The sequence below is a fragment of the Peromyscus maniculatus genome, chromosome 4 (genome assembly GCF_049852395.1).
Source record: "Peromyscus maniculatus bairdii isolate BWxNUB_F1_BW_parent chromosome 4, HU_Pman_BW_mat_3.1, whole genome shotgun sequence".
NCBI lineage: Eukaryota > Metazoa > Chordata > Mammalia > Rodentia > Cricetidae > Peromyscus > Peromyscus maniculatus.
In genome coordinates, this window is record NC_134855.1 from 146,772,875 (window position 1) to 146,789,306 (window position 16,432).

The following is a 16,432-nucleotide window of genomic DNA, read 5'->3' on the forward strand; positions in this document are numbered from 1 at the left end:
CTACAAGCTCATGAAAAGATGGGCAACATCTTATGCTAGAGAGATGCCTCAGTGGTTAAGAGCACTGGCTACTCTTAAAGAGGACCTGGGTTCAGATTCCAGCACCCACATAGCAGCTTACAACCACTTTCAATTCCAGTCTCAGGAGATCCAATGCTCTCTTCTGGTCTCCATGGAGACCAAGCACCACATGTAGTACACAGACATTGATGCAGGCAAAACACCCATAGACATAAAAGTAATTTTTAAAAGACAAAAATGTTGAAAAAGGTGACTAAGATGTTTAGTTTTTAAGGAAATGCATATGAAACCTAGAGTGAGAGTCCAGCTCACGCTTAAATATGCTATTGCTAACATGAATACAAACAGAAAATCACAGGCATTGGTGAGGATATGGGGAAATTGGCTTATAGTATATTGCTATGAATGGAAAGTGATTAAACCTTGGAAAACTCTTCAGCAAGTCTCAAGAAGCTGAATAGAGGCTTCTCATCCAACCCAGAAAAGAGGGCCTGAGCTGACACTGTGCATGAATGTTCAAAGCAGCAATATTCATTCACAAGTTCCAAAAGAAGGAACCAACCTGTGCCCATTGCCACAGGAATGGATAAACAAATGTGCTATAAACATTCAATGGAATATTATTCAACTATAAAAAAGGAATAAAATGCCAATACATTGCACAACATGGATGGAACTTGAAAACATGCTAAGTGAAATAAACCAGTCACAAAAGAAAAATATTGTATAATTCTATTATATGCAGTCTTTAGAATAGCCAAATTTATGAAAATTGAAGGTAGAGTGTAGGCTACTTCTGAGAGAAGAATTGGTAGTTATATAATGGACACAGAACTTCTATTTATGGTGCTGAAAACTTTCTGGAAACAGGGTGATGGTTCATAACAGAAATGTACATATACTTAGTATGGCTGTAATGAGAAATTTAGTGTTAGGTGTATTGAACCAAGATTTTTTTTTAAGCTGGAGAGGGGATGAGTGGGTGGAAATAACAAGCATGGCAGAACAGAGCAGAGGTGGCAGGGGTAGCCATACTCTTGTGGTAGCATTGCCTCCACAAGCACCCTGGCTTCTTCTACTCCCCTGTCAGCCTCAGTGGATCTAGTGTACCTAGGAGATGAGACTCGTGATCAGCTGCCCTGACCTTTATAAATGAAGACATGAGGAGGGGGCACAGTAGCTGCCAAGATGCCAGAACTCAGGGCTCTTATGGGCCAGGAGGGAGGACTAGCTGTTAGAATACAGGGGTAGCAGGCATCAGGGGTAAGTGGTTGCAGTGATGATGGGCTAGGTGAGTGTCAGGAAGCCAAGAAGTCTGAAGGCCTTGTCAGATTCAGCCAGCATCCTGTCCTTAACCCACACTCTGCTCTTCTCTCAGACTGGAGGGGACAGTGGCATGGCATTACTTATGGAATTAAGGAATCCCCAACACCACTGATACCACCCAGGATAGTGAGGACTGGGCATCCCTGGGAGGTATACAAGTTGTATATGACAGGTATGTTTTCTCCTCAGAAACAGACTGAATTTGATCTGATTACTGTGAAGGACCGGCCAGTCTGGGATGCTGTCTACCACGTGGAAGGACCAAACCTGCCATGCATCATCTTGATGGCCAGCTTTGCCAGGCGCCCAAGAGAGCCTCTGGAGGCCTCACTGAGCCCAGAACCTGCCGCCACCCTAACAACCCTCTGCCTGATACTTCTAAGCAAGTAGCAAGGGGTTCGCATCAGCCCACCCTCCCACTATGCAGGACCTCTCCTTTGCCTCCCAGGGACAAGCAGTTCAGATTGCATAGACATAGACCCAGAATCAAGTTTTTAGCATATACAGCTTCCCATATACATTTAATAAAGCATCCAACTACAGACATTCTCAATACATAGGAGCTCGGGTTAGCAAAGCAGTACAGCTCTGACAATGCCATGTCTGTTCTCTGGGAAGCTGAGACCACAAGGGCCCTCATCCTCTGCAGCAGCAGGAGTCACAGGTGTGCTCAGAACTGCTTCAGGCCCAGCCCCACTTGCCTTCTCAAGGGAACAGAACTGTCGAAGAGCCCTCTGCATCACTGAGTGGAAGCAAGCCACATTTGTGCCAGGCTTGCCTTTGTTCTGACTGACAGAGCCCACTGTTATCCTAAGTTCTGAACACAACCCAGCTATGAGATTACCACTGGATGCTTCCCACTTTCTTTAGTTAACCGTAGTTCTGATTTTTCATGGAGCTTGAATCATGGACCAACTTCTCCATTATCAGATCAGCTAAAGAAACCATTGTTGTAAAGTCCAGTGTACTGACCTATATGCTCCCTTCAGCCCTTCAATTCAGACTCCTTTAGAGCAAAAGGAAGGAGGGCAAGGTAGAGCCAGTTGCTGTGGCTTTGGCCACCATGGTGCTCTCAATGCCTCCTGTGGGTCAGAAAAAGTACACCATGGCTGGTAGAAAGAGTGAGGCTGAAGAGCTTGGGAGTTTTTTTTAATGACCTGCACTGGTCTTGAACACAAAGACCTGCGCGTAGGAGTCCCTGGCAGAATGCCCTTGCCGCACACCAAGGACCTGACCAACTACTGGTTTCATGATCCAGAGGTGCTGGACATCACTGGATAGATTCCTGTGAGATGTTTTTAAAGTTTGAATTTTATATTCCCAACCTGGGAAACAAGAACTCTATTTGCTTTTGCCTAAGCCTTGTGTCCTTTGAATTAAAATCACAAGAAAAGGTGCCTTTGAAACAATGGACAACTTGCTTATGGAGCTGTACTAAATATTAAAGCCTCAGTGTCTCCAAGGCTGGCTTCTCTGAGAGCAGTGGATAAAGCAGGGCAAGGGAGGGACAAAGATGACAAACAGGATGTGTCATTCATGACCCCTTACCTCTTGGAAACTCCACCAGGAGACCCACAGGCAGGGCAAGCATTTTGACCAAGAAGTAGTGGTCAACTTGTAGGTGTCATCTTCGCTCCCTCACAGGGGTGGGGACAGTCGGAGGATGAGCATGGCGGCCTTCAGCCTTCTAGGAAAGAGGGCTTTCTTTGTAACCCAGAGCCCTGGAACCATTATAAGATGTTTCTCTTGCCTTTCCTGTCCCCATAGGGATGACCTCACATTTGTCTCAGATTGGGGGTTTTTGACTACTTGGAAAGTTTTACAGCCTATTTTTGTATCCTTTCTCTTTGGGGAGGGAAGTTATTTGGCCCCAAACTTCGAGGAATTGGAAAGAATGGTGAGTGACTGCTTTCCTTCAGAGAACAGACATCTGAAAGTTTTCCTTTAGTGTTTGTGTACGTGCAGATTTACATATCCACATATACAGTACACATACTTATTTGATACTTATAAAAACATACATCTAATGTACACGTGAGCTTCATGTGAATGCCCTAGGGGGAAGTAGCCTGTGTGTGAAGAGATGAAAGTACACTGGGCAGCTGGAGCAGCAGAGGAAGCCATCTACTGTCTAAGAAAGCGCCTGTGTCTCACCTGAGCCCAGATGCCTGCTGGCTTTACTTCTAGAGCCCTGCTGCACTAGCTGAATGGTAGACCCTATAAAAGGTCTGAACAATTTACACGGAATGGAAAAATCAAGTTACTTGGTGGACACTATGCTGGACGCAGATAGCAGCCTGGTCTTGGGCACCGGGCAGTCTTCTGGATGGGAAGTTGCAGTAACACTGGCCCCAGCACACCTTTCTCAGAGCTGGTAATGGCAAGACTGCCCAGGTAAGGAATCCAACAGACTAAATGGACCATGTTTTGGACCTTCCTTGGCTTTGGGATGGGGGAGGGAAATTGTGGCTTGGACCTTATGTTTGACAGGTAATGAGGGAGGTGGTCATGGAGCAGGCACTTCAGGGAAGAGCTCTGGGTGCCAAGCATGAGTGCACTGACAGAGGAGTAGGTGTGTAAGTCGGCAGCTACCATGTCTATGGCTACTACGTGACAGATCACAGCTGTCTCGTCCAGTTGGAGGGTCAGCTGCTCTGTGTGCCTTCAGCAGAAGGCTGGCTGAGGGCTGCAGAGGTGGGATGGAATGTGCCTCTCCTAACAGCTTGCTTTGTAAGATGAGTCTTGCCCTATCCTCTGCACTTACTTGGACTTACCGGAGGCAGTAAACTCTAAGTGTTCTTTGTTGCCTGTATTGTTTGATTTTTTTTCCCTACTTACATAGGGTTGTAAGTTCGTTCTAAACCAGACCCCATTCTAACAGAAATCTGAACTTATACATAGGCTTTGCATATTACTTGTAATTTTTTGATCGTATTTTTCTTTTGAGAGTTGGGTGTGTCAGTTTCAGGAGGCCTCCTCTGGATGGCTTGCCAGCACTTTGAGGTCTACTAGTGACTGCTCTTGTACTTTTCTCTTGGCTGAGTGACAGCAGCTGTCAGGTGGATAAAATACCTTCACCTGAGGCACCCTTCCCTCTGGAAGCAGAAGAACTGGGTCAGACCCAGTAGATTTCTGCCTGTATCCTCCAATCTCTCCCCAGCTGGCCTTGAGTGGCTCCTGCCAGGAAGCTTAGCAGCGCTCTCTAGGCCCAGATGGCGCTCAGAGAGTTTACGTCTTCTGTCAGTAGCTAAGCCATACCTGTGCCCCTTCCTCCCTGTTGGCTCTAGGACACCTGTCACACAGCTGCCTCGTGTGGAGAATGAGAGGCAGCTTTTCTGGTTAGAGTCTCTTGTGTTTCCCCCAGGTGACTGTTGAGCTGTCCCTGCCTTGAGCTTTTTGTCTTCCTAGTCTCTGTATGGACCAAAACCCTTAGATTGGAACAGCTCAGTAAGTTCCACTGACATCCCAAGTGCATAAAGGCACTTTCTGGGAAACCAAGCAAAAAGGAATCCTAAAACAAAACTTGGAACTTACAGTTTTTTCCTAAAGTCCCTGCCCTTTACCTGCTGTTCCCCAGGGAAGAATGTTGGCTCCATCCACTTTTGCAGATGAATTTGTATCACATTCATTTGCAAGGCTCAATTGTCTGCAGGAGTCTTCTAGATGAGCTCATCCTGGCCAAGGTTTGGCAGGCTGCCTGGTTTTCCTTACTCCAGACTGGAACCCCCACTTCAGCATCCCTGACTTAGCTTCCGGTTCTTTTTCTCAAAAGCACACTGCTCACCACCATCCTGCCCAGACCTTTAGGGGTGACTTCCATGTGTTCTAGCCCTGGAGCCCACAGGTCTTCTCTAAGCACAGGCCTTCCTGAGTCTTCAGCCTTAATTATCCACACTGCAGTTTGTTCTGCCTTGGTTCAGTGGAGCAGGTAAATGACTGGGCTGTATATGCCAGGGTAATGAGACTGTTGGGGGTCTTCGGTGGAACTGCTAGGCTTGATATTGACTGAGTCATATGACAACTGATTATACTTGCTGTTTCCATCGCTACCTGGTTTATTAGCCAGAAATCCAAATGGAACTGAGTCCTCAGAATTCATTTCTGCTGGAGTCTGTGTTCCTAGTGCCTGGCCACTAAGGATGGCTGCATGGAGTGGCAAGCCCAGGTGCACTGAGAGCCTGGAACCTGCACTTGGTTATGAAGTTCACAGAGTGTATGGTCTTAGGACTGAGAACCTGCTTTGGGGTCTGAATGCTTGTCAACACTAGCCAGCAACCCTAAGGACCTGGTCCTCCAGGCTTGAAAAACAATACAGGTTTTTCTAGCTCAGGGTCTAGCAGGAGCACCTCTTCCCAAGTCCTCTGAAGTCTGGAGCAAGGGTGGAAAACCAGGGGTTGGGAACGAGACTCAGGCAGACCCGGGTTGCCAAAGGACAGAAGTAGGTGCCTGTTTCCCTTTTCAGTCTCTTGTTATGGTTTGCAGGGCTGAATGGATTCAGGGCAGTTTCTACTCCGATGTCTCTGCCCTCCTTGAGCTAGACCCTCTCTTACTCGGGCAGGAACCAGGCAGAGCAGGGGGAGAACAGCTATTTGGCAGGGACTGTTAGATGCATGGTGTCTTCCTACTGTTTACAAGGGTGGGCGGATGGCAAGTTAGGACACCTGAGAGGGACCTGCACATTGACCTGCTATCATTGCTTCTTTTGTCAAGAGATTGGTGGACTGTGCACATTTACAGGGACCTGTGTGTTAACAGCTTTTCTTGGTCAATGCCTTTTGACATGTATTCCCTTCTATGGAAGGTGGATGATGCTGCCATACTCTGTACAACTGGAGTTGAAGGTAAAATGTCTATGGTAATGCCTGCTCAGACACTGAAGATAGAAAGTTACCAGTGCTTGGTCCTTCCCAAGCAAGTCCCAGAAGAGACCCTGTCCATCTGGGGAAAGTCTATTATAATGTGGTCTCTGTAAACCTGCAGTTTGCGCTTAGAGATTGTCCTTAGCTCCTGCCCTCAGTTTGGTCTTGTTCTTGTAGCTTCTTGGGCTCAGGTCAGGAGGTTGGCTGCAATGAGAGCCAGCACCCATTCCTCAGCAGGGTTCCAGCATGAGTTGGGTTGCTCCTTGTGAAATTGGGTGGGCCAAGGGCAGCAGTGGTCACTAGGGCAGTGATCTCTCTCCCATGCTTCTGAGTGGCCTGCTTTGTTCAGCTTTGCCAGGGAGGTCAGACTGTGTCACAATGTTATTAAACAGAGAGAACAGGCCAACCTTTCTCTGGCCCCTGCTGACTATTGTTCTTTGAGTTGTCCTGACACAGCCCTTGGGGAAGTTGGGGAGGCTGCCAAGGGCCTGCAGAGTCCTTGCTGACAATGTCCTGGTTCCTGGTCCTCCGGCACTTGCTTCATGTTCTGATCTCAGTGTGGATGGCTTTATTCTCGGGGGCCAGACTGCTGAGAAGTGTGACTGGTGAATGACTTGAACAGTCTGCCTTTGGTGTGCTTCCTGTCTCCCAGGAACAGCTGAAGTGACTATCCTGGTGCTAAGTGGGGGGCAGCTGTCCTGTTTAATGGCAGGAGGGTCACCTGCTACTGTGACCAGCTATGAGAGCAAACTGAGAAATAGCTTATTCTGTCACATAGGCCTTTGTGGGGTGGGAATTTTCTGTGGCCCTGGCTGGCCTGAAACTCACTTTGTAGACCAGGCTGGCCTCAGACTTGGACACTCTTCCTGCCTCTGCCTCCCAAGCACTGAGTTACAGGCAGGCATGGGCCACACCTGCTGGAGTGTGGGAATCCTTTACCCTGGCAAACATTTGAATAGAAAGACAGCCTTTGCCTTTGGTGTGGGCTGTGTCTGGTAGGAGGTGCGGGGCTGACCTCCTTGGGCTGAGTCTCTGGGCCTCTTAAGGTCCCCCATGGGGATGCTGCTATTTCTAAGATGCAAATTGCACATTTCCTAGATTTTGTATCTGCAGAGTTGGATAAGGGATGGGATGAGGGACAAAACTGCTTATGTAGTTTGAGTGGGCCTCAGTGGTACTTCCAACCTTTTGACTGTTCCTAAATAAAAATGTACAGACATTTCTTATCTGCTGACTGTGTGTGTGTATGTGGTGGGGAAATTAATAAAAAGCTAAAAACCCCTCTATTGATTTATTTTTGCAAACCTGACCTTAAAATCAACAGATGTTAGGGCTCCCCTCAGTGCCCAGGGAAAACATTCCAATTCACTTGTCTTCTGCCTTACTGAGTTCACTCTGATGGCTTCCATGTGAAACAACTGTGGAATTTTAAAATTGTGCCGAGCCAACCAAGTCTGATCTTAGAGACATAGGACAAAGCAAGCTTTCTTGTTCTTTTTTCTGATGAGAAGAGTCGCCAGTAGACCATGTTGTTCGCTAAGGAGAGCTTATCACTATGCAGGAAGACTCGGGAGCCTTCTAGAGGACCAGGGTCAAACCCACACCTCCAAGACTCAAAGCAACTTAATTTTGTTGGGATGACCACACTGGCCTATCACACAAGGAAAGGGGGCTCCTGAAGAAAACCCACCTGGGAAAGAACAAGCATCAGGGGCTGCTCTTTCCCAAGGCCAGCTTGGGTCCTAAAGGAGTTGCTTTGTGTTGGATCTAAAGGGCCAGGTCACTGGACTGACTAAACTAGTGAATACCATGGAGCTATCTCTTGAGTCCTTGGTGGGCAGATCCAGAAGACACTGGGTGTGGAGATGGCAGCACCAGCCAGCAGGGAACTACCTGCACACGATTACTAGTAAGAACAGGCTGGCTGTGGCCATACATCCTCTGGGGAAGCCTCTAAGGGCCAGATCTACTTCATTAAAATAAAGGCAGGTCTGGGCTTGTTTTGGTCACTAAGTTTGGTAAAGTAACCTCACACTCATCACCCTTCAATAGATCTGACTTGGTCAGAGATAATGGATAAGTTGAATGATAAGTGGCTGTCAAGTCCCAGTCCTCAGCTGAAGTTCAAGGTGAGTCTGGCCCCAGTTCTTTTTACTAAAGGCACAGCTACCTGGTAAATGAATTTTCTTAGTAAAGGCCACAAACTGTTTCTGCCTTCTGACCCCAGGGCTTTCAGTCTGTGGCAAGAGGCAGAATATTCCTGAAGTGGTAAGCAATGCTCTCTTGGTAAGTGTTCACTAGTGATCCCTCTTTACTTGTTCCTGGCCCGCTAGCCAAACACAAGGACACTTCTTTTGGCTTGTGTTCCCGGTACCACTGACTTCCTTTCCAACCCCACTCTTTTGGTTTCTTCTGCCAAAGCCAGTGGTTTCCAACCTGACCACTCATTTTCGTGACCCAAGGAGCTTGAATACAAGGCTCCAGTATCCGTATTTCTCAGATGCACCTGTGTTTAGGCACTACATGGCTGAGGCTCTACAGGTCATAACCCACTAGATGGAAGGCAATGTTACACCCAAGCTGTCGAATGTAGGGACACAGTGCATGCATCGGGCAAGATAGCCAAGAGGTGCCAAGACATTAAGACCCACGTCATTTCTCCTTCCCCAACATTTGTCCCCTTTGCTGGGTATTCTGGGTCAGTTAACAGCAGTCAGGATCACCTAAACGATTTAAGAGATGAAACTGGTCCTTAAGTCTGCTCACTGAGAGAAGGATCAAGACTCAACTGGAAAGGAAATGGGATAAGGTGTAATGACAAGTGAACCACAGTGTGTGAAGCTGCATAAGGAAAGCAGAGCCTGAGCTGCTCCTGGAAGACTTGCTCAGGAAATGGAGCTATCAGTTGAAAATTTAAGTGCTCAGCACCAAGCAAAGATGTCACACATCAACACTGAGGACCAGCACACATGGCTCCTACCTTCTCCTAGGCCAGACTCGAATGTGAACTCAGAGCTCCTGATGAATCCCACTTACTGTTTCCTGTGTGGGGGAGGATCCTTCCCTTCTGTGATAGGATAAGAAAACTTCACAGTTCCTCATGTTGTGGGACCCCCAACCATAAAATTATTCCTTGCTATTTCATAACTAATTCTGATACTGTTATTGGAATGTATCTGATATGCAACCTCAAAGGGGTCACAACCCACAGGTTAAGAACTACTGGTTTAGATGACCACTATAAACCAGCCAGCACTCAAGTACTTGGTGCTATGTGACCTGAGTCAGCAGCTAGTTCAACACAGGTACACACTGCTTCACTGTGCCATAGTTTTTGTCCTGCTCCAGCAAAGTGCTGTAGGAGAGCCTCGGGGAGAGCCAGGCCTTCCTCAGCATGGTGTAGGCACAGAAGCTGGCGGTTAGAGAGGCAAGCGGTGTAGCAACGGGCAGCACATAGCCAAACACTACTTGTTTGAAATAGGTTTCTGTGCAGTGAAGACTGAACTTGCTCCTAGGTGGGGTGAGCTTCAGCTATACCATTAACAGATGAAGTGGCAGAGGCGGCCTCACATTTCAGAGCCACGGGGAAGAGCTGTGTGTCTTCAGAAGTCTTCAGGGATGCCATACCACACTTGCTTCTATTCCCAATCAATCACCATGCTTTCCTGAGCCCCCAAGAAACGAACGAGTTAAAAGAAAAGGACATGAGGATGATTTATTTGGCAGTCAGATCTTAAGAGGGCAGCAGAACTAGCAAATGGCCAACCCTGAGCCCAAACGTGGGCAGTGGGTTTGCGTGTGCTGAATGCTGGCTATGCTGAGGCACCTTTGCGCCCACGGGCCTGGACCCCAGCCTCTGTTCTCAGAGGTGAGGCTGCCTTCCCAACACTCCCATCTCCTTTGCATCTTTTTTACCAGCTACACAGAAGCTGCGTGGAGCAGCAGCTTCATTCGGTACCTACTGCCTGACTCCACCTACCTATTCTCCATTTCATTCCTAAGGGAAAGCATACTGAGTCTTCCTTGCCATAAAACAAAAAAGCTCACCAGGGTAGACATTGCTCTTCTCTCTTCCTGCACCCCCAATACAGCCACCCCATAGAGTGGCTGTTCCCAAAGGCTCTATGCTGAGGCTTTCCTTCCAGGGTGAGGGGCAAGACTGAATAACTTAGTTACATTCCCACTGAGAAGAAGAAAAAATAATACTGCTATTTTTATCATGATCCCCTGTATCTTTCAGGCTGAGTGGCATCCCCAGCCATGGGCAGTGTGCCCTTGTGCTGTGTCTTCCTCCTCGGGCAGGGCAGAGCCTTCTCCTTAGGCCCTGCGTTCTTCCGTCCTGGCTCCAGGGCCAAACTGCAGGGCATCTACTCTTTCACCCTGACCAGCTGTGGTTTTAAAGCTACAGGACAATGTAAACTTTGTTTCCCTAGCCCAGCAAGGCTCTTCCTCCTCTTCCACTCTCAGGAATGTCAGCAGCTCCTTGAAGCCTCCTATGCCACCAACTGAGGCAACTTCTCTCTCCAAGGGGCTTCCGCCCTGGTCCTGGCCCAAGATGGAAGGACCCACCTCCACATTCAGGGCCAGATATGTGTGCTTAATGCGAGACACAGTACAGTTTTTTGCCTTCACCCAGAGCTGGGCATAGAGGCCCAAAACAATACATCTCATTAATGGCTTGGTTTTGTCTAGCCTTCACCGCTGGAATCCAGGCTCCAGGCTGCGAGACCAGGAAGGCTTTACAGTGGGCCGCTCCCAGAGAACCTAGTTCATGGCATTCCACAAGGCGGGCAGCACCTGCTGCTCTCCATCAAGGTGGGGGCATGACTAGAGGCGGTTGTCTCCATTGACCCGAGTCCTTCGTGGGGCCCTGAACAGAAGTAAAGTGTCCTTACTGGCCTTGTTGCCAGACAGGACAACCCAAAGTCACACAGTTACTGCTTTCCTCAAAGGAGAAAACTGCCAAAGGACTGACCTAACACAGAGTGCTGTTCTTTCTGGCTCCAGCACCCCTCCTCCGAGTTCCCACACTGGCCAATTTCCCCTTCACCTCCCTCACCTTCGTTCCCGACTGTCAAAATGGTCTGCGAGATGCTCCTGGGAGATGCGGAAGTCTTCAAATGGCTGCTGGTATCGGGCTTCAAAGGAGCCTTCCCGGGCCCGGACATGGAACAGCTGGCTCGAGGCATCTGAGGCCCGTTCCCTTAGGGATGTACCACTGAAGGGACTGAGGTCACCGTTCTCCTGCTCAGTGAGGGGAAGTGCTCAGAAGTTGAGGTCTCTTCTGCACCTCGGGGGTGTGGGGTGGGGGTGGGGTGGGTTCTCTGCTCACTCTGCTGCAGTTACCTTAGCAGGGAAAACTTCAATCTTGATGAGCAGGGAGGCTAACTCCAGGTCTTCACTGTAGTTGTTCTTCAAAGGCACTGCTCTGTATCCTAGGAGAAAAGCCTGGCTCTCAGCTTACCTACCAGGTGTCAAGCAAGTGGCTCAGTTCCACCCAGACAGCAAGACCAAAAAACACCATGTCAGGGAAGATTCCTCACCTGTCTTGAGGCCTTTCACTGGGAAAGTAGCCTGAGCTAGGAAGTTCTGGTCACTAAACATATCTTCCTCGTACACCACAAAGCGCAGAAAGGCAAACTCGGGGTTACTGATCTGGAAGTGGAAGGGCTTAGCCGGCCACACGGGGTTCAGTCCATTGTCCACTGTGGAAACAAGGGCAGAAGCTCAGGCCACATCAAGAGGCTGGGGATGACTGGTAGAGAGAGATCTTTGTCACCCCAGGAGAATGACTTGGTAATGGGGGAAGGCTGACTGACCTACAAACTCGGTCTTTTGCTTGGTGCTGTCGTATTCTGCTCCAGCCACCTCAATCTCCACAAAAGGACACACAATACCTCGGCCATTCTTCGGCAAATGCCTGGCCCCCAAGACCTGTGAGGCAGGCAGGCAAAGATGGGGTTATGACTGTCTTCCTGCTCCCAACATCCTCACAGCAGAGGCGTGGGGAGCAAATGTGCCGTGGAGGCAGTATGCCCCCTGCTGGGCCCCGAAGGTGCTGCCCATTAGGCTCATCACTGTTCCAATCCAGAGTAAGCTGTTGGCTCTAAAAATCTGAGATTTAGCCAAGTGTTGTGTGCATTTTGCACTCCATTTCATGTTAAGTGCATGTCTGTTCCAACGTGGGAATCTTTTCAATTGTTTCCCTTCAGGGGAAACATTCTGGGAAGTAGCAGTCATGTCATCTATGGCTCTGTACACTCCCAGGTGTGTCCAGCGGGCCACAGGCTGTCCCTGTTCTTCCCAGACTCTGTTCAGGCCACCCCTGCTGATTCCCACGGCAGGGGTGGGGCTGAGCCTTGTCACAGCTTTTCACCGGACATGCTGGGGAGCTCTATTCTAGGGACCCGGAAAGGTGGCCAGGCAGCTGGTTATGCTCTAGAAAGCTCAGGTTTTGCTTGCTCCTGCAGACAGGAGCCTAGCTCAGCACATGCCCCCTCCAGCCTGCTTTTTGCCACTCTGACCAGACTCTTCCTACCAGGTAGTTAACTTTTCATAGGTTAGCCATAAGTAGACAGCCTGACTCTTTGTGCAAAAACTGGCCAGGGTCAGCCTGGCCTGAGGACCTGTAGCTAGCTTTCCACTTAAGATAGTTCTGCTACAAGCTCAAGAATAGTCCAAGATAAGTTCCCTTCCCCAACTCAAGGCAGAAAATGCTGCTTACCTCTGGCTCTAGGTCCTTCCCCACTTATGCTGACCCACCTGGTCCCCAACTTCTTATCAAGTTTAGTATCAATATTCCTCATACACCTTTCCCCACCCTGAAGCACCCAGATGAATACACCCACCTCAATGCAGATGACACAGGGCTCCAGACCTCGGAGGCTGCTCTTGTCAAAGGGGTCAAAGGCTTCGTCTCTCATGGTGCTTGGCTGCAGCACATAGCCACAGTGCCCACCGGCCATGAAGAGGGCCTGGTTCATCTGCATAGGCTTGTCTGGAAGAGTGGGATTACAGTGTGTCCAGTGAAACTGCCCTAAGTGTCTCTCCCCACCCACTGAGGACCCCCTCACCTGGGGTCTGAAAATTGAGTGCTACAAGCTGGCTGCCACAGATCCACATGGGCAGAGGATCATAATTGGAGGAATCCAGCCGCTGACCCTTGGGGTAGATTCGGGAGAGTTGCAGCCGATTGTACTGAAGGAACTTCTTGCCTTTGGCCTTGTTCACATATTTCTCAGCCTTGGTTTCCGGAAAGGAGGACATGTCCCGGTAACAAGCACGTTCTGTGCCAATCTCTGAGCAAACAGCGAGAACATGTACAGAGCAGGCTCCTTGGGCAGTGTGTGTATGAGAGGGTATAAACACCACTCTCATACCACCAGTCCCTTAGGCGCCTGCACACCACACCTGGCCCCGCCTTACTCTCTTCATCAAAGGGAACAGGCCGGCAGTAGACCACAAGCTCAGAAAGCTCCAAGGCAATCTTCTTCCTCCTCTCCATCATCTTCCCCTCAGTAAGCTGGTGAGACACACAAGGCCGAGGCTAGAGCCCTGCCCAGGAGAAGGAAGCTCCTGCCAGCTTGGGCCCTCCCTTCCCCTTGCACCTTTCAAATACCAGCAGACAGAACTACTGGTTCCCAGTTTCAACCCAAAATTGTTCTTTTTCTTTGTCTCCAAGGACACACTTGTTCCCCAACCCTCGGGATGGAAGCCTCACCATAACTTATGTCCTAAATGACCTCACAGGAAGCTCAAGGTGGGCAAGGCCTTCCCAGTAACGCTTTCTGACCATTCTTTACCCAGCCTCATCCTTCAGCAAGAACACTGCTTCCTGATTCCCTGAAGTGCTCAGGCCTTAAGCCCACTTGGCAACGACTCTGCCTAAGATGATCTTTACCACCTCAGTTCCCCATGACAACACAGTCTTCCTACTCCCATACCTCTCAGCGGCAGCCTACTCAGACCCTCGACTCTGCTCCTCTGTATTTTTATACTCTACCTTCTCTTTCTAGCCTAGACTCAGGATCTAGCCCTTCAGCCACTGGTTCTTTCGGTGCCTTGCCCTCCAGGACACATTGACAAAATCCTCCACATCTCAACCCCTCCCTGCTTGGCTCAAGGTATCTGTTCTCCAAATCAGGCACAGTTCTGCTCACCAAATGCACTAGAACAGCAAAGCATAAGTTCCTGTACATCTGTAAATGCTTCACCAGGCTCAATGGAAGAGGCCAGGCTCCCTCCAGAAAGTGGTTCCTTCCAAACAAATGCAAGCTACCCACTATCCACAAACTCCAACTCCCAGCTCTTCATGGTTAGCCACCCACTGCCATTCAACCTAGTCATGCCACTAACAGACCTCCATAGTGTCCCTAGGAGTATCGGTGGCTGCTAAAGCCAACGGATACCTACAGATGGTTACTGTACCTATGAAGCCATCAGCACAGCCGAGTCCCACTACCATGGGTAACTGCAACCTCTCTGCCTGCTGTTCCAGGCACACACCCTATACAAATGTTTACCTAAGCCCTCTTCCTACCTTCACCACCTCATCTCTTCTAAGCCTGATTCTATTGCTGCTGCCAGCCCAGGACCTCTCTTACCTCCTGCCTTATAAAGACTCACTCAGGTGGTCCAGAGTACCTCCTGTTCAACACTTCCTAAGTACATCACACTTCTGTCTTGAGTCTGTTCTTCTGGGTCCCTCATCTAAGGCCAGACCACATCAGCAACCAGCAGTATGCTGCCTTCTGCAGAGGAGCTAGTTGAGGAGCTGGAGGCCTTGGCTCCCTGGCAGGCCCACATGCTGCCCTCACAGGCCCCAGCAGCACCTTCCAAACTGTGGCAGTTCTCACCCTGGCATCTGCAGTCTGGGCCACTTCCCGGATCTTTTTCACCCAGTCTTGCAGCTCTTCCTGTGAGTCAGCTGCAACATCCAGGGACCAGTGAGCCAGCGATGCCATGCTGATGGAGAAGACGAAGAGCCGGTTGTTCTTGCCCTCAGGACGAATGGCTGTTGAGGGTGAAATAACACAGGGCTAGGAATGCTCGCTCTTGTCCTTCGCTCCACACCTTAAGCCAGTGCTTCTCAACCTTCCTAATGCTGCAACTCTTTAGTACAGTTCTTCATGCTGTGGTGACCCCAGCCATAAAATTACTGTTGTTACTTCAAAACTGTAATGTTGCTACTGTTATGAATTTTAGTGTAAATATCTGATATGTGATCCCCAAAGGGGTCATGACCCACAGGATGAGAACTGCTGCCTTAGACACTGGCTCAAAAGAATTCATTCCATTTCTTCCTGGCCAGACTTTATAAGCAAGCAAGACTAGTTTAGAGACCCAATTTACAGAGGATACTGTAGCTCAGACATACAGTAGTTGTGGTGGAGGCAAGGCTTCAACCCAGCTGTGACTCATACCTCTTCCTTGGGGCCATGCCTTTTAACCCCTGCCCTACCCTATCTTCAAGCCTCTGTCACAACTCTGTGGCCTAAACCATTAGGACTGGATGTCAGCTTGTACTCAGCATCTCTGCCAACTTCTCAGTCTACTGTATCTGGCATAGGGTAAGCATGCAGGGTACCAGAGTGTAAGAGTAGCCTCTGGGGATTCAGCCACTGGCTTCCTCCCCAGGAGCAGGAGGAACCACAAGGGCACACCGACACTAGAGGAATCAAGAGATAGGAACTGGAGCTCGCCCTGACACTAGAGGAATCGAGACACAGAAAGTGGAGCTCACCAATCTGACAGGCTGGCACATCTAAGACGCCCCGCAGCAAGTCCCCCAGTGGGCTGTTCTCATCCAGGTGCTGTAGGAAGCAAAGCCACAGGACAGTCAGCATGGCTGCTGCATGCACCAGTGAGGGGATTTTCGCATGTGTGCGACTATCCTTTGGATATACTCATGACCAGCCAAGTGTGACATAGGTACAATGGAGACTAGGAGTGTGGCCACACAGGATGTGCAACTGGCTCACATGTGACAGGAGGGTCTGGGTGTGATAGACACATGAAAGAGAACCTGGGGACGGAAACCTGTGACACTGTGTGGTTCCAGACATACCTCCCTCTCTGGCTCTAGGATTGCTGGGTTGACCATCTCTTCCACATAGTTTGAGGGAAACCACAGCTGCTTCTTCCCACCATAGTCCCCTCGCCACCTGTGGGAGCCATAGGGTACTGACTCCAGCAACCACCCCACACTCCCACAAGATCTTCTTGGG

The 16,432-nt window shown here is 49.4% G+C and overlaps 2 protein-coding genes across 24 annotated transcripts in view; one reads left to right on the forward strand and one right to left on the reverse strand.

Annotated features, from left to right (window-relative positions):
- The window catches only part of Zhx3 (zinc fingers and homeoboxes 3), a 128,010-nt gene extending 120,578 nt beyond the window's left edge, over positions 1-7,432 (forward strand). For all 23 annotated transcript variants that reach the window (XM_076571232.1, XM_042276712.2, XM_042276709.2 and 20 more), the window contains one exon: positions 1,537-7,432. In XM_076571232.1, the coding sequence (XP_076427347.1) occupies positions 1,537-1,547 (11 nt within the window). In that variant the 3' untranslated portion in view covers positions 1,548-7,432. The remainder of the gene's footprint in view (positions 1-1,536) is intronic.
- Positions 7,433-9,895: 2,463 nt separating this feature from the next.
- Positions 9,896-16,432, reverse strand: part of Plcg1 (phospholipase C gamma 1) — a 32,313-nt gene continuing 25,776 nt past the window's right edge. Inside the window, exons 23-33 of the mRNA XM_076571230.1 lie at positions 16,273-16,369; positions 15,949-16,018; positions 15,062-15,219; positions 13,632-13,728; positions 13,280-13,504; positions 13,055-13,203; positions 12,026-12,140; positions 11,750-11,911; positions 11,553-11,641; positions 11,266-11,450; positions 9,896-11,076 (exon numbers count right to left, since the gene is read on the reverse strand). Of these exons, the coding sequence (XP_076427345.1) occupies positions 11,034-11,076; positions 11,266-11,450; positions 11,553-11,641; positions 11,750-11,911; positions 12,026-12,140; positions 13,055-13,203; positions 13,280-13,504; positions 13,632-13,728; positions 15,062-15,219; positions 15,949-16,018; positions 16,273-16,369 (1,390 nt within the window). The 3' untranslated portion in view covers positions 9,896-11,033. The remainder of the gene's footprint in view (positions 11,077-11,265; positions 11,451-11,552; positions 11,642-11,749; positions 11,912-12,025; positions 12,141-13,054; positions 13,204-13,279; positions 13,505-13,631; positions 13,729-15,061; positions 15,220-15,948; positions 16,019-16,272; positions 16,370-16,432) is intronic.